Consider the following 19,866-nt stretch of genomic DNA (forward strand, 5'->3'; position numbering starts at 1 on the left):
CTCACCCCTTCTGGCTGCTGCACATTTACATTAGAGGCGTGTATTATCTTTATAAAATGTGGATGCTTTGATGATTTAAATTATTCAGCTATGTCCCTGTCATTTGGTCCAGCAGCGAGTTGGTCAGTCCAAATCCAATTCTCACTCTCCCACATGCGTTTATCCGGTATTTTGGGCTGCAAAGCACCTTCCAATGAGCTGGAGTCCCATTGCTGGCGAGAGATCAGCACAGCTGAGCCCGTCACCCAGAGGTAGATGAGTCAAGCTGATTCCTTTTTCTTTGCTTAAGTAGTGTGAAGCGGCCTTGACTGAGCCCCCTTCTTCTTTTGTGTATCTGTTCCCTCTTTCTTTTTTTCCCCTCCTTTCCACCGTCCCTCCCACACTCCCTCCCTCCCTCCATTTTCTCTCCCTCGTTTCACAAGGGCCTCTTCTCGGTGGAGCCGATCAGTGGAAGCTCTGCCAATGAGGGCTTGTTTTTTTGGGTGGGGGTGGAGGACAGGGTAAGGGGGGGGGGGGGGGGGTATGGTGGTGTTACGGGTGGTGGTGGCGTGGAGTTGAGATTGTGTGCAGCCAAGCGGACCCCAGCCTGCCACACAGCCCCATTAGCACTGCAGCCGCCGCGCGGGAGATTGCTTGTCTCGACCTCGTAATTGCTGGCCAGCAGCTGAAAGGCCAGGGCCACTGCAGCAAGAGCAAGGAGGCAGGCAGGAAAGTGAGTGAGCGAGCGAGCGAGTGAGTGAGCGGGGCCAGCCAAACTCTTAGATTCATTGCTCCACTGATTCTGTTAAAGAAGAGGAAGGTTGGGGCTATGGCTGGGACTCTGGCTGGGGGTGGGGGTGGGCATAGGAGAGAGAGGGGGAGATGGGGCTCTTAGCGGGGCCAGGCCATGCAGGCTGCCTTTGTTAGGTAGGACATGGGTGGGCTGTCTGGTTGTGGCTGGACTCACTCTGCCCTCTAATCATGTAATGTTCTTTGGCAAGGGCCACTCATGTTTTCTTTCTCTCTCCCTCTCTCTCCTACACTCTCTCTTTCTCTGTGTGGTGACACAGGACCACAATTAAATAGTGTTAAATAAAATTTAGTCACCTGCTACATAAGCACATTTCTACATTGATCATTGATGTTTCTTGATTGGAATCTTTCGGTTCATTCCCATTTTGGTTTGCTGTTTCAGTTATTACAGAGATCCTTCTGGAACATTTTGCACAAGTTCTGCATTTAGCACTTTGGAGGGAAAAATGAGAACTCTATTGTAACGTTGGATGATGTCACACCCTTTTGATTAAATCAGTATTGAAACAATTACATGGCGTATTTGTGAGGGAGGGGAGAGGGAATCTGAGATTCAGAGTTTGACCCACTCAACAGCTGTGAATCATGATGAACTCGCAGTGGAGGATTAAAAAGCACTGAAGGCATCTTGGCTGTTCTCAGATGTCACCAATCAGGCCTCAGTACACCACGCATGTGTACAGTGATTGACACTACTTTCATCTTTGGATGAAAACATCATCCTCTGATAAAAGTGATTGTTTTCTACCGTTTTCCCTGCAATGAGCGGTACACATCAATAGGGTGACTTAGCAGTAGGAATTATCTTTTCATTTAGCACAGGCTTCTGAATGAAATGGGCCATTACACAAAATCAGTGTTTAATTAAATTCACACCTTTGTCACACTTCAGGAAAAAAAAATTCATTAATTTTCCAAATACAGAGAGTTCAGTACCTACTATAAAGAGATGCTAATTTTTGTTTGGAATGAAAAGCTGTTGACATTTTATTCTGCCTCATTTCAGACTCTCGGGTGGCATTTACTGAACTGACTTTCTTTTTCTCCCACTCCCACTCCCACTCTGTAATTGCGTGTCATTTGACATAGCATGCACTGTATGCGCCTTTTATTAGGTGTTTACATTGCAGTATTATTTCAGGTTCTCTTGCTTTTGAGGTTTGGCCGGCTTTTGCCAGGATTTAATGGCACGCCTCTAGTGACATTAGCAGGGAGTTTATTAAAATGTCTCGGCTACATTTTTATGCCCCTGGTCTGGACTGGCTGTGGGCAGACCGCAGGGAAATCTATATGTGGACCAGGAGTGAGGAGGGGGCACTCGCATGTTGCGCACATGAGCTGCCAACTTTGGCAGTGAGCCAAAATTACTTCAGCAAAGGTGGAAAATCTAAAAACAACTGTTCAGCTCCACTGGGTGTGTGAATTCTCCTGTTGAATGTGCTGGCTTGGTCATTTTTGTCATTCCATTTTGTTGTAGTCTCAACATGGGCAAAGGCTAAAGATGTGTAGGTGTCATTTTATACAGTCAATTTATTTCAGAAAGATGTTATGGCTTAAGGTCGCTATTTTCTCTTCTTTTGTACAATTCTACCAGTCCAGACCGGCCTGGCTAATCCTCCATTTTAATTGCGGAAGAAAATATTTACGGGCAATCACAATAATGTTAGACATCTAATTGGGTAATATGTTGCAGGTGTCCAGAATGAGATGGCCAGAGCGTAGAGCCAGGAAACACGCACAGCTCTAGGCTAATGTCAGTGTGTGAGATAATGGTGCTAAAATTGTACCAGCGAGGTCAGTGGTCAATGACATGCTTATCATGAAGCTTATTTAAAAGACAGAGTGGAAATTTTCAATGTTAAGGTACATTAGTGGTACTTGAAAATTATTACAGAGCCTTGGAAGGCAATCTGCAATCCAATTTGAGAGGGATAGTCTTCCTCAGGATTTTTGCCCCTTTTTAATGCTTATAGAGGAGACCAGACTCTAGCCTTCGCCATTCTTTGCTTATAGCAAGAAAATGCTGGAGAGTTGAGTACAGAAGTATCATGAACAGGTGCATTGGTGTTTTGGTCGGAATGAAAAAGCAGCTGAGATTTGCTTTTTCCACAGGTTTTGCCTGTAATTGTGTATATTTTTTAAAAATGTGTTTTTGTTATTTATACACCTTTATGTTATGTTTGAAACAGCTTTAGTTTTTGCTTCCATCTAGAGATCTAGAGGAGGATTCTCTAAAAAGTACATTAAAACAGTATGCGTTTTAATGAATATTTTGATAACAAATTAGTATTGAACGCCTTAAGACCAACCTATTCTTTAGTTGTTTTAGAGGCAAGTGTATAGCATTCTGTTGTATTACACTATAAATACTTAATTGTTATTCTATTCATGCATATATTGGTGTTACCAAGAAACAGACATCTTGAAACCACCAGAAAGCAAAATATGTTTAATTTAGTCGGGTCTTACTTTTTCCTCTACAAATTATTTTCATCATGAAAACGTTCTATTCATGCTAATGGATGTGACATTATTCTTTTTTTTTGTATTTCATACATAGGACATATGAATATTTGACTTTTATAGTATTAAGTATAGCTAAGTGTAACTTTTGTAAAGTTCATTTAGTTCACACCTTTGTTGCAGATGTATGCCAGCAAAGGCCCCAGTAGAGCCCGAGACACAAACCATGACCTGAACACGTTAACTGGCAAATGAACAAAATGGAGAGTTTTGATTGCTTTATATTCCAACTTGCCAGTCATTGAATACAGTAGCAGTAACCATAGTAATGATGCCTAGATTGTAATGTAAAGAAAATGTAAGGTGATCTATAAAAAACTCGGCTAGGGCAGCTAGCTGTTAAGCATTCCTCACACTCTCTGACTAACAACCCTTTAAGGGATGTTGAAAATGTTCCTTACGCTCCTAATTATCACTCTCTGTTGTGGATCTACCTCATTGTAGGTTCATGTCACTTTTGTGTACTTCCAATTTTGTAATTTACCCACAGCCAAAATAAATCCACAGTCCCACTGGATGCCTCTCATCTGCAATTACGCCTGACAGTAATCTCTGCACGTCACGGTTTGTGTGCAACGGCGTGAGCGGGCGCCAGTGCTCACGCTCGGGGAGGGATGACAAGTGCTGTTGTGAAAAGAAGCCCCCCGCTTCCTGGCTGCTGAGATGCAATCATACCAGCACCTGATAACAGGGGGGAGGAAATAAAGCCTCCTGAGCCGTTCCCCCCCTTCGGCAGATTGAAAAGATGACTCTGTTGTTATGGATGTGTCAATCTCACCTGCACTGTTCGTTCTTTCTTGCTCTATTTCACTCTTTCTTTCTTACCCACTCTCTTTCTCTCTCGCTCTCTCTCTCTCGCTCTCTCTTTCTTGTCTCTCATATCTTACATCAGTGAGGGAGCAAGAGGCTCCCATTCAGGACACAGCTACATTGGAGAGGGGTGTTAATGAAACATAGTAATAGAGTGCTTTGTCTTCTTTGCTTTCTTTCTCACCACAGTACCCCCAGATCTCCGAGGAGTCGGCCTCACCATTTGTCTTCATTTGTTCCAACCCCCAGGAGCTGATAGTAAAGTTCCCCATGAAAGGGAAACACAAGATCTGTAAGTACTGCCTCTTTCATGTTGTGGGTCCAGCCATTGAAAATTTTGCTTTGCTGTCGAAGGAATTTTTAGCTCATTTATCCCGTCCTTTTTCATGTTCCACACACACACACACACACACACACACACACACACACACACACACACACACACACACACATTACCATGAATGTACAGAGTCAAAGGACAGAGGGCAGAGTCAAAGTTGGGGGACTAATGTTAAATCCCTAGTGATCTACACAGTACATGATGTATAAGCTATTCAGAATCTAATTATTACATTCATCTTTAGTAATACTTTAGTATAGTATACTAATGTACAGTATATGTTCACTTCTATCAATCGATAAGTCGTTTTGGAAGGAAAGAAGATTAATTCATTGAAAAAGATTAAGCCTAAATAGAAGTAGTCATCAACATCAGCCAGTTGGCTGACATGACCATTGCTCAAAATAAACATTTGATAACTGTGTTAGCCAGTTAATGAGGCACATGGCCCATCAGGCTTGGAGTTGTCTGACACTAGGGCTGGGTATAGGCACAGATTTCCTGAATCAATTCGGATTCTCAAGGCCTTAAATCCATTTGATACGATTTGATATGGATTCAGTTCAGATAGGCCTACATTTCCAGTTTTGTTTGGATATGAAATTATTTTCAGAAAATGCTGTAAACTGTTGGCTACAGAGCATTAATGAAATTATGAATGCTTATGTTAAGTGGATCCAGAAGCAGCCTACATTAATTTTTATGTATGACAAAAGGTAAATAAGAAAGCAAACACCAGGAAAAGATACATTCTGTTGATTGTCACAATTAATTTGCAGTTAACAACTGTGTATCAGAGACGTGACCAAAAGTAAAAAATATACAGTATAAAGTAGACATAGCCTACATAGACATTGACCGTTACATAGACATTGACTGTTCAGAATGTCCATGTCATTTCTGATCATGAGGACTGTTCACGTAGAACAGTCTATTAACTTTGTAAGAGAGCTTGCCTGGTAAGGAAACATTAACGTTGCTTATACCACTGCTTGGTTGAATTTCCCATTACAGTAATTTCAAGTGTGTTATGCCGTATTGCATATAAGCCGCAGGACAGTGTTTTATGCAAGTTAAAAGAAATAAAACTATATTAATATCATAAACTGCCCCTGTGTATTAACCTCCTAGCTGAAGAAATTTAGCAAAATCAATGTATAAGCCACGGCTAATAGTTGGGAAATTACGGTATGAGGTGTAAATGCCAGGCTTGTGCAAAATTCCAGAATTTAACTGAAACTGGCTCTTAAATTCCAATTTAATTCTTGAATTTCACTTGCATTTCAATTGAGGTAGCAAACAGGAAGCAGAATTGCAATTCGAATTGTGCACAACTCTGGTAAACGCTGTATTACTACCTCGAATGTGCATTACTTAATGTGAACCGAACACCATGTCGTCCATTATCCCTTACATTGCTAACAGTAGCTATGTAGCTAGATCACTGTGGGCTAACTATGCCTAAGACCATGTGAAACACTGTGTGGGATATTAACTCTAATGCTTTCATAATTGAGCACTTAAGTATATTCTCTGTGCACTGCCTATCTCGGTAGTAAACACATCAAAAAATCGTTTTGTTTTTTTTAAACCCACCCCTATCCAACATCCTGAAACCATGAAAATAATCCCAGCACCACACCATGTAAGGCACACTTTGCCCAGGTCTGTTTATGGTTGGCTTATTTCAGCTATTCCATTTGAATTTACGTTGAGGTTCAAGTGTGCTAGTGCAAGTGTGCTTGATATTCAGTAACTAATACATTGTGTAAGGTAAGCTTTTCTTTGTGTAAATTGATAAGTAACAAGTTTAAGGTGTTCCCCATTACCACTATTCTCCAATTTTGTTTTTTGTGTACTCATAATTAATAGTTTTTTTGTGAATTATGCTTGGTTCATGCAGATTTTTACATGTGTTTCAACTTAACCTACAGCTGACTTACATTTTGCTGAACAAAACAAAGCCTTAAAAAGCACACCGTATGTCAGTGAATCTCCTGAACAAAGAACTTTTCTTCGAGGTTGGCGGTTGTCATAGGGGTATAAAACCGAAAGCCCACTGTGTGCATTTCAGTTAACAGTAGGAAACCAAACTCTCTATCAAACAAGAAACCACAAGACACAGAGCAAGACCTTAGAAGGGGCTCTTTGTGTCTATGTCCCCCCCCCCCCCCCCCCCCCCCCAACCCTTTTTCTACCGTCATCAGTGGCTTGTGTAGTAATTTCGCCCATGACTCAAGCCAGGATTTCTCAATTGGGCTCTTGACTCCATGGGTTCCCTCAGCTATCCCAAGACCTCTCTGAACCTTACACCAACTCTGATTAGACACAGTGTCCGGGGGCAGCTGTGGTGTACAAGAACAGCAGGGATGTCCCAATACTATTCACCTCTCCTCTCCCTTTCTCTGCTTCTCCTCTTTTGTGAGCTGTTCTTCTCGCCTCCCTTTTTACGCGTAATTCTTAGTGTACTGTCTGGGGATATAAAGGATAAGGGTTGTTGGCTGATGCATGTTTTCAGTTAAGGCGTGCACAAGCTTGTGAGAAGGGGGTGGGAGGGGGAAAAAAAGGCCGGCATGCGAATGTGCAGGGTTAACCCCTGACCTCCAGACCTTAACCTGAGAACAACCGGGGGCAATGTGAGTAAATTGAGCCGCAACGGAAGGCTAATAGCCTCTCAATATACGGGCGCTAAAGGATTTCTGAAGAGCATTTAAGATATCGCGCTGAAACATCATATGTCTGGTTCCCAGCGCGGCAGGCCTATCTCTTCCCATCCTCCCTCGTGTCAGTAGGAGCTGCTGACATTCAAAATTGCACGAGGCTAGTGGTCTTTTATTATGTGGCAATAAAAATTTACATTCGGCAGGCTAATGAGACTCCATTTAAGGTGCCTGTGCGCTGGGGGCTTTCTAGCTGATTGAGCTCCTGGTATCTCTGTGTCTTCCCCCTCACTGCTCGCCTCGGCAGTGAAGGTCACCCTCTGCTGCAAAGAGCCATCACAGGCAGCTTTGATAAGTGGCTGCACCCATGTGTGAATATTGCAGGTTCGAGTCAGCGATTCTGTCAGGCGTCTGCCCCTTTAAAGGCTAAAGGTTGTTCCTCAGCACCCCCCACCCCCTTCCTTCCCACTACCAGGACACCACCACCTCTACATCACCCCATATCACCCCGCCCCCCCCCCCCCTCCCCTTTTCCTTCCTGACCAGAATCAATATGCCTCAAGTCATCACAGCTCTCTGTCGAGCTCTCCTCCTTGCCATGCAGGTCTGACAACCTCCCTCTGCCAATTTGTGCAGGCTCTTGTCCGTTTGACTTTGCCCACTTGAAGCACATTTGGTTTATTGAGCCTGATTTTTCAAATACGTGCCATGGCTCCTTACTCATCTCTTTCTGTCATATTTTCAAAAATCATTTTTGGGTGTCCTCGCTCCTGTGCACCCTCTGTGATAATTATAAATTGATCGGAGAGGTTTTTCAATTCTAGGGGCATATCAATGTCAGCTGTGTTGTATCAGTAAAAATAAGATAAAATAAGCAGATGTGTTAAAACAGCCATAGCCTAAAGGCAAGGAACCCTGATCATCAGAGCTGTGAATAAGTGTGTTTGGTCGGTGCTCAGTTCAAGGCGCTTCCCTGCTGCCATGTGAGCACCAGATTTGAATTTCCAAAGTAGATATCAAAGAGCTGTAAAATATGCATGCGTGTTCACCGTCAGATGGTGCGCATGTGGGTGAGCAGTACGGTGGCAGCTCGGGAGAGCTAGAGTGCCGCAGTGGAGCCGGGGAGCCGCGGCTGGCGTGCTCTGGTAACCAGCGTCTGTGCAGTCGTCACCTCCTGGTTACCTTAGCCAACTGGAGTCTGGGGACAGCAACTCGTTTGCTCAATTGACTAACATTCTCGCCTCTTTCTCCTTTTCAGCGATGGGCTCCCCGCCCCCCCCACCCCCGCCCCCTTGCACCTCCACCACCACTTCTCCTTTCTGTCTCTCTCTGCTCTCTCTTTTTTTCTGTCTCTCTCTGCTCTCTCTTTCTTTCTTTCTCTCTCTTCTCTCGAACTCATCCTGTTCCTCCGGGAGAGTGGGAGGGGGTGGAAAGAGAAAAAAAAAAATGAGAAGAAGGGAAGTGCTCTTGATTTATTCATGGATTCCTTTTTTATATTCATGCATTTTTCCAGGGCCATCTTGGCTGCTGAGGTCGTGGTGGGGGGATTTTGTGCTCTGTGGAGGCTGCGCTGCTGAAATACAGTTTCAGGTTTGGTGAACCAGAGAGGAGAGAAGAGGAGAGATGGGGAATTGGGTTGGCTGAGGAAAGTGTGTGCGTGTGTGTGTGGGATGGGGGTTGTTGAATTAGGGAGGGATGGGGGTTGTTGAATTAGGGAGGGAGGGGGGTCTGGCTGGCGGTTATGTGGAGAGGGTAGCAGTATATAATACCCAGGAAATGTGAGGCAGGCTTCAGAGGTGACAGCCCATGTTTATTACAGATCTATCACACAGCTAATGGCTAGCATCAGAGAGCAGGCTGAGCCACTCATGTGGCGGAGAGGCGAGCCAGCAGGCAGCAGCTGCTCCACCACCGCAGGGTCACCCTCAGTCCTCCGCCTCAGCTTATGGCTGTATCATATGGGGATTGCAAAGACGTTGTTGCTCACCACTTAAATGGAGTGCTCCTCTGAGAGGAAAAGAGAGACAGAGAGATCTGATATGTGTGTGGAGTATTCATCCATTTTTTTCCCCCAACATCAGTTGTTATTATTATCTCAATCTGGCATTGATCAGTTTTTTTGTCTACTGGAGTGGTTAATTGTTATGCGAGGGATCAATTTTTTTGTTGTTGTTGATTATCATGGCTTAGGAAGTGGGGATTTGGCTGTCGACAGCTATTATATTACACAGTTGGATAGCTTTATTTTTGAGGAAAGGTAGCATGAGTACAGTGTGTTTATTTGCTCAGGTTTTAGTGCTAAAAAGAAGAAACTTTTTCACAGATCGCTCAACTGTGAGCCGAGGGTAAGGAAGTGCATTTAAAGACTGTTTTTCCAAGCATGGGTCTGTCAAGCCCAGCGAGACCTGTGGATTCAAAAAACATTTTGCCTGCCAAAGCACATTTCCAGACAAGACATCAGGCTGCCTCTCCTCACCCTCTAACTAAAACATTTTCCGTGGACAGTGTGGTGCTGTGATCCTCCATCAGCAATGTGCCACCTCTTATGCAGCGCTTGTCGGACTAAATTTAGATTTGTGTGTGTGTGTTTGTGTGTTCATGGAAACCGTGTGGGATGTACCAGTAGTCAAAGAGGGAGAAGGCCAGGTTTCACAGGCTCTGTAATGACCAAGCAAACAAACCTGTGTGGCTGTGGAATGGTTGAGCAGTGATCCAGGAGCTTGGCTGACATTTAGCCATGAATGGAAACGGACCAATGCCCCAGCCACTCATTACAAGTGTGGGTCAGACCAGCCGACTGTGTAAATAAATAATACCATGCAGTCAGCGAGTGCAGGCACCTCGAGCTCTTGGGAGAAAAAAGCAACAAATGCGCAACAGCCTCCCTGTTGCCCGAGGTCCAGGGGCACTTTATAGATGACGAGCCTTGTAGCTGGACTTCTGAAAGAAGCATTGAAGGCCGCGGTCCCTGCTGAATGACCTATGGTGTGGTGGAATGGCTCCAACTCCAAACTAAGCCTGAATGGAGTTGACAGATTGTCTGAATGTATGATGCTTGTAGTGTTGAATGTATGATGTTTCTAGTGCTTCTCTGCTTGAAATAGAAATGGCTGCAGTGAAAGATGGGTCTTTGCAAGCCACTCAGGAGCTGTGATGGTGCAACTATTCTTATTTTTTTGGGAGATATTTATTGATAATAAGGAGTAAGGGAATTTAAATCAACAAGGAAATTGAGTGTCGCCAAGCACAAAACTACACCTTTCAAAATATGCCCTTGTGGATCAAAAATTGCCCTTCAATCATAACCACTTAGAAGCTGACATTTTGAATGCTGTAAAATGTCAGCAGAAAGAAATGTCATCGTATTGGTGTATACCGCCCTTGTTTTGCAGCACTAAGCATTATCTGAACTCAACAAATTAACTAATCTACATTTTAAAAGAAAATGTCATTTCACTCCACATAGAGCATTAACAGTCTGGGTGAAGTGGTGACATTGGAAAAACTCCTGCGACAGAGTAGATCGTTGGAATATTAGGATCTTAAATGCCTAACTGTCTGAGAATGTTATTTAGAGGACAAATTAAAGGCATTCAGGAAAAGGGGAAAGGAAACAAATATCCAATGTGCTGACTGACATGTAACTATAATCCTCATTTAATTTGCCTCCCTTGTTTCCAGGGAAAAGCAGTCTACAACTCATAATATTGTCAGCATATCATGTTTTCTGTTCCTAATCTATTTTGCAGAACAGGCAAACCTGCCATATCTGTGATACTGATAGGATGTAGGGGCAATCATTTAGAACATTGTTTTTGGACAAATCTATGCTTTGGCCAACAGTTAACATTGATGACGAGCAACATTGGAAAGTCATGTCGTTATGCTCCTGGAATCTGTCAGAAGTAAATACGGAGCTTGGGGAGACTGCTCTCTGAGTAAGTTTGGCATAAATGTCCAGACTGACAGTCAGCAAAACATGTATCTAATGAGGGTCCTTCGGGGGTTTAACATGAAAGAATGCAAAATTATTAATAAGCTGACACAGTGGGTACAGTGGAACGTTTTACATTAGTCAGGGTTCGCATAATTCGATTTTTTTTGTTCTTATGATAAGTATACTTTTGGATTGGATTGGATAATCTCCAATCCCCAAGGGGCAAATTGGTTCACCACAAGTAGTCATCACCCATACACACATAATTACATAAAACATTAAATAATAAATAAAGACATAAATACACACAATAAATGGGGCATAGTCCTTGCGCTGAAATTCAATTCCTAAAAAAAAAAAAATGAATATATACAGTAAGAACAACTTGACCTACAGCTTGTTCAAAAACCAAACTGATGAGCCAAACTGATGGGAAAAATTATCTCCGGTATCTATTTGATTTGGCCAGCCTGATGGCAAGAGGCAAAACTCTTCTTGTGTTTTTCTTTGGCTGTTGTTTATTTTTGTGTTCATCTCTCTTTAAATATATTTACATCACTTCTACTCGAGGCAAAATCCCTTGACTCATTGCTCCCAACCTCTGCCAAGATGGCCATTTAAGCTCTGATTAAAAATGAATGCTTTAGAGAGAGAAAAAAACGATAGAGGGAGGAAATGAGTGAGTGTGTGAGTCAAAGAGAGTAAGAGAGAGAGAGAGGGTGGGAGGGCACAGCTGAGCTCTGATCAACGTTGAGAAGTTTGAGCTTTTAAGTCCCGTGCTCTCCCTCATGCCTCGCCATGAATACTGCATTAGCACATCACAGCCGCTGAGGAGACCCAAAGAGCACATGTTTCTCGCCGCAAGCAGGCAAGCCGATCCTGAGTGCAGGGAGATAGACATGCGATAACCAGGTACCTTGTGCACGACAGGCCGTAAATTGCTAGAGAGCCCAGACACTCATCCAATAAATAAATATTATGTGCGGCAATCAGGCACAGACATTAAGTGGTGGCCCCCACCACTCGTGTATACACTTGTGTAGACAATATAGCCAGTAGGACTCAGTGTTTTATAGCTCTAAATGACAGCTTTTTAAATTGACCCTTCAAGGCTGTTTTTGCGCCCACATGCATTTTTTAAATTGCACAACGGTCACACACATTCCCCGGGACCTAAAATCTCCACACACCTGTCATGCGCTTACTCCATTTTCCTCCCCCCTTGACCCACATATGCCTCCACATAGGAAATATCTTTTGCCGCAGAAGAGATTGTTGTCAGATTAGCTCGCAGGTTCACTGGGCCAAGTACAGATTGCTAAGACACATGTGGCTTCTGTACAATGCAGCAGACTGCCAACATCCCAGTCTCAGTAGATAAGACACAGACCTTGGCTGAGGCCAAGCCTTGTGGACCATCAAGATTTGACAGCGCGATTACGTGCTACAATAAAGAAAATCCTGCACTATCTCTTTCATAATATTTTGTCTCCTGAATTTTCCACGGGCGGTGTCATCGGAGAGCTCACTTCTCTGTTTGACGCCCTTCACGGGCGCTGGACAGCACACTGAGGGGGATTCCATGAAAGGAAATCGAGAAGAGTACAAGCTGTTCCCTCTTGCTCTGTGTGGTCATGTTGAATCCTACCTCACAGAGGGCTCTAATTAGATATGCAGACTTCAGTGTTTTTGGCATTTATGCCTTATATCCTCCTCCTGGTATTTGAAAACCTTACTGGAAGTGCATAACAAAGAAGACACGGCTCAGCCCCCTTTCAAGGTGAACTAATACATTCTCTTTTGAGCGGCGCGGTGAAAAGTATGTTCGAGCAATTTTATCTCGTAAGCGGCGATAAGAGGCTCTCACAGCACTGATGTGCCTGCCGATTCTTTGTGCCGTCACTATCGCTGCTCAAGTCAAACTGCGGCTACGGGCCCCGAGTTCAATGAAAGGATAGTTTTCTTTGCAGAGGCTTTGAGATGTGACAGGAATTTCCCTTAAAAGTCAACTACAATCAGGCCAGTGTTGAAGGCATTCCCGTTCTCTAATTAAGCTTGAATCATCAAAGAGAGCTTCCCTGCAGCATCCACCAGTGAATGGTGGCCATAGGAACTGGATTTTAGCAATCAAGCAAGCACTGTTGTCTCTCTTTTTTGTAGCACAAAAGTATGACCACAGATGGAGACGGGTATAATTAAACTTTTTTTTTTTTCTTCGATTTCTTTTTTTATGTGCTCCAGCATGTTTGAGAGAGTACTACAAGCTGTGCTGCTGACACAAATCCCATAACGCTCAGACTGCAGCCGAGTCAGAGAACCAGAATTTGATTAGTGCATTAGTGATGGGGGAGGAAATTGCTGGTAGTATAAATCAATTTCTCCACCTGCTGCAAGTGTCCGTCTCCTTTCAAGATCATAATGATATGCATATTGAGCCCATGTTGTTACTGGGGTTTCTGTGTATTGGCTTTGATGGGAAAGCGGAAAGGATGGAAACAAAAGCAAGGAAACACAATAGCCTAGAAATGAGCCGCCAAGAAAAGACTGCTTTATAGACCAACATTTTACGACTCGTGGATAGTGATGTATCTGCGGAACTAATTTTCTGCAAAGGCCTTGACTGCTTGTTATCCATTTGAGGCAGATATCCCTCATGGTAAGAGTTAAGTCTTGTTCTGGATGCATGTACTCTGAGAGTATATTTAGAAGTGTTCACTGAAGGCTTTTGCACCAGTTCAGTATTAATCTTTTATGAAGCTAGTTTGATGACATGTACTGTTGACAGCAAAATCTGGGTATTACTGAATGCCTCGTAGGATACAATTTACATGGCTAGAATTTAAATGTGAAGCATCTCCACCATTTGCATATTATCTTTTGCCAGGGAATTGATGGGCAAACTTTTTCTGAAGCTAGCTAGCTAGCTAGAGTTTACTGTATCTTATAAATTGACCTATTAATATCCTGATGGTGAAATGTAGGTTTTAGAATGTTATTTTGCAAATACTTTAGAGTAGGAAGTTTTGTAAGCCTTCCATTCTTAAAAATGTGTGACCACTCTCTTGTCTGAAATGGTCCATCAGTACACTAGAAGCAACTAGAAGACTTGCTGCTGCTTCACATAATACTATGATTCCCTGATTCATATCTCTAGTGTGGCCACAGACGGCAGCGATATGTTTGTTGCCGTTGGTGTATTTACTCTCTGTGGGGTTTCTGTAGCTGTCTCAGCCTGGGATCAGCCTCATCTCAACAGGATAGTCCTGTCCGTGGGAGGCAACGCACCACCTTTTGTGCCAGAGGCGGGGGGATGGGAGCCCTGGGACATGAGCCTCCAGTCTGCAGCTAAAGCCATACTTTAATCAGCGTCTGCACCAACCCCCATGTACTCCCTCAACTCACAGCACACACCACACTCAACTCTTGTTTCAGGGGCACCGTGTTCGCTTCACACTACACCGATCAGCCGAAGGGAGTTTGTCTTGGACAGTGCAGAGCTCAGTTGCGGTTTCAATCGTTTTGGAAATTTATTGACCAAAGTGTCACTTTTCTTTTTTTTTGATCAAATGATTGATCAGCGTGCGCTTTAATGCCAGAATGTGGTATAATTGTAGTGCTGCCACAGTTGTGGTTTCCTGCAGCTCATGTCAATTTTTTTTCCCAGGCCATTCCTCTGCTGAATAGAGAAGCCAAACGATCCGAGTCCACGGCAACACTATCCCCGTTCCCATCTGCTGCTGCTGTAGTTTTTGATGTCGTTTTTCAGCTCATAATCAAGCCTTTTAGTGCCTCGGAGTCTGCCCCTCGGAGTCTGCCCCTCGGGAACGCGGTGGCCTGACTCAGTGTGGTGTGCGCTGCCTGCCGGAGTTCTTTGGCTCCAGTTGGCTGTGTGTGTATAATGGCTTGTGACGGCAGACTGGCATCTTTCCAGGGGGCTGCCCAAAGAGGCTCAGCTCTTCCCTGCTGCCTCCCGTCACTCCACTGCCTCTTCTCTCTTCCCCACAAAAGCAACCTGGACTTGGACTTGCATGTGGGGGTAGGGAGTGGAATAAAGAGTGGGCTTCTGTGAACGCCATCTCTCCCACAATCCCCCCCCCCCCCACTACCCCCTTCAGTAAGCGGACCCCTCTGATAATTATCTAGTGCACCACTTTAATTTATGGCTTGCTTTCAAGGACCTGAAATGACCTACTTTTTGTGTTAGCGCCCACACACTTGGAAGAGTGCTTTGATTTGAAACCGTTTCAACCACACTGTTTGTGTATTATCTTTCCTTTTAATGAGTGGGCCACCAGGTCCTCTTACTCCCCAGGTGCCAAGGGAAAGTGGAGAATATGTTCAGTTAAGATAAAGATACAGATTTCACTGCACCACTCCTGCATTTTGTGTTACTTTCATAGACATATTGCCACTGAGGGGATATTTGTCATTCCCTGCCATTAGAGTGCTTGTGTGCAGCATTATTTCCTATACACAGACATTTTTGACTAAAAGACTTGCGGTCTATTTTATTCCGTGTGCAAGTGTCCTTCATATTGCCTTATCAAATGAAGACATAGTCCACATCAGTAATTGCATCAGTAAAGCACTACATACCGCTGCTAGGAGCTAAATTGCTCTGTGGAATGGGAGAAAGCTTTTACAGCAATTATTTCCTCGTCTTCGGAGGATGCTCTCCGTGTTCAACCCAACTAATCTATCACTCGCTCACAGACACACTATAATGACAGAGCCTCCAATGAATAAGGGAGGGAAGGTGAGGGGTGTGGGGGGGCGCTGCCCTGAAAAGTTGGATGCGTTCAATAGAGGGGAGAGAGAGGGGGGGAAAAATCAATCTCATTTGATGGAGCAACCACTAGCATTCCTCTGTGGCTCCGCACCAAGGATAGGGAGCCCTGGCGGGGGCATTGATTAAGCATCAAGCCACTTTTAGAAAATGATGGATTCTGGGAATCAAAATGCTTACTCTCTGCCACTCGCGTTGCCGAATGTTGCTGCCGCTGCTGCTGGCATCCCACCCGCGCCGTTGGCAGGCAAGGGCTGAGGTTAGCGCCTTTGTCTGAGCGATTACATTTGGGATGATACTGTGTGTGGCTTTATTGTGGACGTGCTTGTGCTTGGGGCTCCGTACAGTTAAGCATCCCAGTAGCAGCTGCCCTTTGCTAGTCCAGACACCAGATTAAATCGTTAACCCTTTAAGTCATCTAATGCGCAGCATGGCCACACGTACCATTTGTATGCAGGGCCACATGTGTCCGCCCGCCATTAACCTGACAGCCTCGCACGCAAGCATATGTACACTCTCTCACACATACAGTTTGGTCTGTCTGATGCAGTGCCAGTAGGGACCTCAAACGCTAAGAGCCTTTTGGTGTGGTTTCTGTAATGTTGAAAGCTGTGTTTCATTGTACCCAATTTTTTTCTCTACCAAGTCATATTGGCAGAAAGCATGTTATTTTCTCACATACCTCGGGCAGAATATTCATGTCATGTTTTGAAAAATATCTGTGCAATTCAAGAGGCTACATTTTAACTGACTGATGTGTTGGAATTTCAATGCATTTTTATCAGGCTCTAATTTTGTGTTTTGACATATTCCTGAACAACTCTGTCTAGCGCCTGGTATTATTCGCTGAGGACTGGAAGCCCAAGTCGATTTCCATTTTTATGAACAATCCTGTTACCTTTGTCAGGCAGACGGATGGACGGCAGCGAGTGGATCAATGTCACTCCGCCTGCAGCATGCTGAGCAGGCAACATGGGTGCCAGATTAACCACTTCCTCTCTCCCCCTTCCTCCCTGTGCTCCTCTCTCCCCCTTCCTCCCTGTGCTCCTCTCTCCCCCTTCCTCCCTGTGCTCCTCTGTATCCTCCCTCCTTGCCCTCTCCTCAGGTCTGCGAGCGTGTGGGGGTGGTGGTGGTGGTGGTGGTGATGGTGGGGGTGGTGGAGGTGGTGGGGGGTTGGTGGGCTGTCGTTTTTTTTTTAACATCCTCTGATGGTCCCATCGTCCAGACGCAATGGCTGTGAGCCACTCAGGCATTGTTTGAAATTCACTGTTTGAAATGTGCTCAGACGGCGTTTGACTGTTTAATGTCAGATGGTGAAATAAAAAGGCAAAAGAGAAAAGGATGATCAAGACTGCCGTGGTTTGGTGTGTAGCACGAGTGTGCGTGCTACGGATTGAGAAATGGGAACAGGGACGCATTCTCCCCCCCTGTCTTTTTCTCTTATTGTGTGTCTATTACATTGCCACAGCACTCCCAGGATAGTTTTCTAGTTAAGTGTCAGGGGCTGTAATAGATTTCAGTGAAAGCTGCGAGCTAACAGCCAGGAGCCTCACCCACCCTTCTCTCCCAATCCCTCTCTCTCTCTCTCTCTCTGTCTCTCTCTCTCTCCCCCTCCCTTTCTTTTTCTCTCGTTCTCGTTCGGCGTGTGTGTGTGTGCGCGCCCACACTGTGTGTAGGCTCCCGTGAGACTTCACAGGCTCTCTTTCATGTGAGTGAGGAGAGGACAGAGGGATGGAGTGGGGGGGGGGGGGGAGAGATGGGGAAATGTGGGTGTCAGATGCCAGGCATTGCAGCATTGCCTTCCCCCCCTGGCTGCTGGCATTGTGATCACAGACTGCGAGCCAAGCCGAGAGTGCTCTGACCATGTCTAAATAGAGCTCCCGACGATTTGGTCATTTAAAAAAAGAGCCCGGCCAGTTATCTCCAACCATATACGGTGGACACTCGTAAACACACATTTTCACATGAATGACATTTGCAAACCCTCAGCCCCCTCCCCCATCCACACTGCTCATTCGCTCTCCTCTCAGCCTCCCTCTCACACTCACTCACACACACACACACACACACACACACACACACACACACACAGATGTCTTCATTTGCCCTTGCACCGCGGGAAAGCTTCAGCTCGCCTCCCCCCTCCCTACCTCCCTCCCTCTCTCCCTCCCTCCCTCCCTCCCTCTCTCCCTTCCTCTCTCCATTTCTCTCTCCCTTCTTCCTTCCAGCTCTGCACTTGAGCTGACCGTTAAACAAGCCCTGCTGTTGCTGCTGCCTGCTCTGCTGCACTGCCAAGGGAGAAGCAGCTCCCGCCCTTAAAGCATCCCCGAGCAGGCTGCAGCAATATCTGGCTGCCAGAGAAGAGAAAAGCAGACGAGAGGAGAGAAGATGGCAGATGAGACAAGTCAGGCTGAGGAGAGGAGGAGAGGGGAGGGGAGGGGAGAGGAGGAGAGGAGGGGAGGGGAGGAGGTAGCAGCACAAAAAGAAGAAGAGTGCCCGCAGCAGTGTCAGTAGAGGAATTTTTTTCCCGAAGACATTCAGCTAGTTGTCAGCCCTGACACATTTCTCCCTCTGGACCGCTGCACAGATATGCTAATCCAGGGGCCTCCTCAAAATGCAGTGTACTAGATCAGGCTCAATTTATTCCCCCTGCTCTCTGCCAGACAGTTCTGTTCTGAGCTTTGCCTTCTAATGAACCCCCCCCCCCCCCCCCCCTCCCCGCATCCTTCCTCAGACAGGAGCAATGAAATGAAATATAAGGAGAAAAAAAGCATAGCGCTGAGAGATGTGGATAGAAATGTTGTGCACTCTAGCTCTTGTTAATTAATGATAAGGGAGCAATAATGTCCTGTCACTTGAAGTCCGGCATGGGTAAATGAGAATTAGTTGCCAGGGCCACCATTTCACTGCTTGTCTCCTTAAGGTAAACACAGCCTTTGGGCAGGGGACAGCATCACATGGACACGCTTGTAGCTTGTTTTCATTGATGGTCTTGATGAAATGATGTAGATGAGGAGTGAATGGGGATGGATTTTTACTCGCGTCATGTTATTTGTGTTCTCAATAGATACTGGATGTTCCTGTTCTAGGATCTGTGTGTGTGTTGTTTTTGCTTTTTCCCTCCCAGAGGTGCGCTAGCATTTGTCTCTGTGCTCTGGGCTCTCTCAGCTGAGAAATGGTGATGGCTTTGAAGAGATTCAGGGTCACAGCACCAGTAGTAGACCTGCCTGTCTCCCCCCCTGTTCAGGGGTCCTTTCAGAGAGCGGGAGAGAGGGAGAGGGAGAGAGAGAGAGAGAGAGAGAGGGAGAATGGCGGCAGGTGATGAATGATCTCGGTGGAGGGGAGCAGCCTCCGGATTATTAACGACCGTTGAATTAATCTGTTTTCCCTGTTTGGTCCATTAGTATGGCCGACCTGGGTGACTGTTGAGAGATTTCTCCTCTTTGTGCATATTCCCAGGCTGTGTAAAGATACAAAGGCACTTCCTCACCTTGGGGAGGGAGAGAGGGGAAGGGGGGGGGGGAATCTCATCCTCTCGGTAGCTCTCTCTAGTTCAGCCAGCCTCAAACCCTGTGTGGCAGGTAGAATTGATTAGTGTCATGCCGTATTAGGGACAGGGCTGTAAATCTACTGTGTCCCTGTAGCAGGGGCGCATGTACTGCTATCCTCCTTGTATGCCTGGTCAAGCTCTTCTGGGATTCTGTGTGCGTGGGTGTGTGTGTATGTGTGTTCATATGAGTGTCCTTTTGTTTGTGCATCTTGAGTACGGAAGCAGCAAGCAGAGGTGACTGTGGAACCGTTCAAGCTTGCAGAATGTCATAACTCTGCATGCCTCCCTCCTATCAGCCTTTTACTCAAAGTGAAACATGCATGCATGTTGGTGTCAGTGTTTTAAATGTATTAACCTAGGATGGAATGTTCACAAATCGTTTTGAAATTGACATCCCTACTTAATGGGAACATATTTATTGTCGGCAATCAAACTGAACTAGCCCTCAGTGGACTCAGTGGCGTGTTA

At 45.2% G+C, this 19,866-nt stretch overlaps 1 protein-coding gene across 2 annotated transcripts in view; it reads left to right on the forward strand.

Annotated features, from left to right (window-relative positions):
- trip4 (thyroid hormone receptor interactor 4) overlaps positions 1–19,866 on the forward strand; it is a 45,542-nt gene that overhangs the window by 19,728 nt on the left and 5,948 nt on the right. For both annotated transcript variants that reach the window (XM_042061780.1, XM_042061781.1), the window contains exon 12: positions 4,315–4,417. In XM_042061780.1, the coding sequence (XP_041917714.1) occupies positions 4,315–4,417 (103 nt within the window). The remainder of the gene's footprint in view (positions 1–4,314; positions 4,418–19,866) is intronic.

Source organism: Alosa sapidissima, chromosome 14 (assembly GCF_018492685.1).
Source record: "Alosa sapidissima isolate fAloSap1 chromosome 14, fAloSap1.pri, whole genome shotgun sequence".
Lineage (NCBI taxonomy): Eukaryota > Metazoa > Chordata > Actinopteri > Clupeiformes > Clupeidae > Alosa > Alosa sapidissima.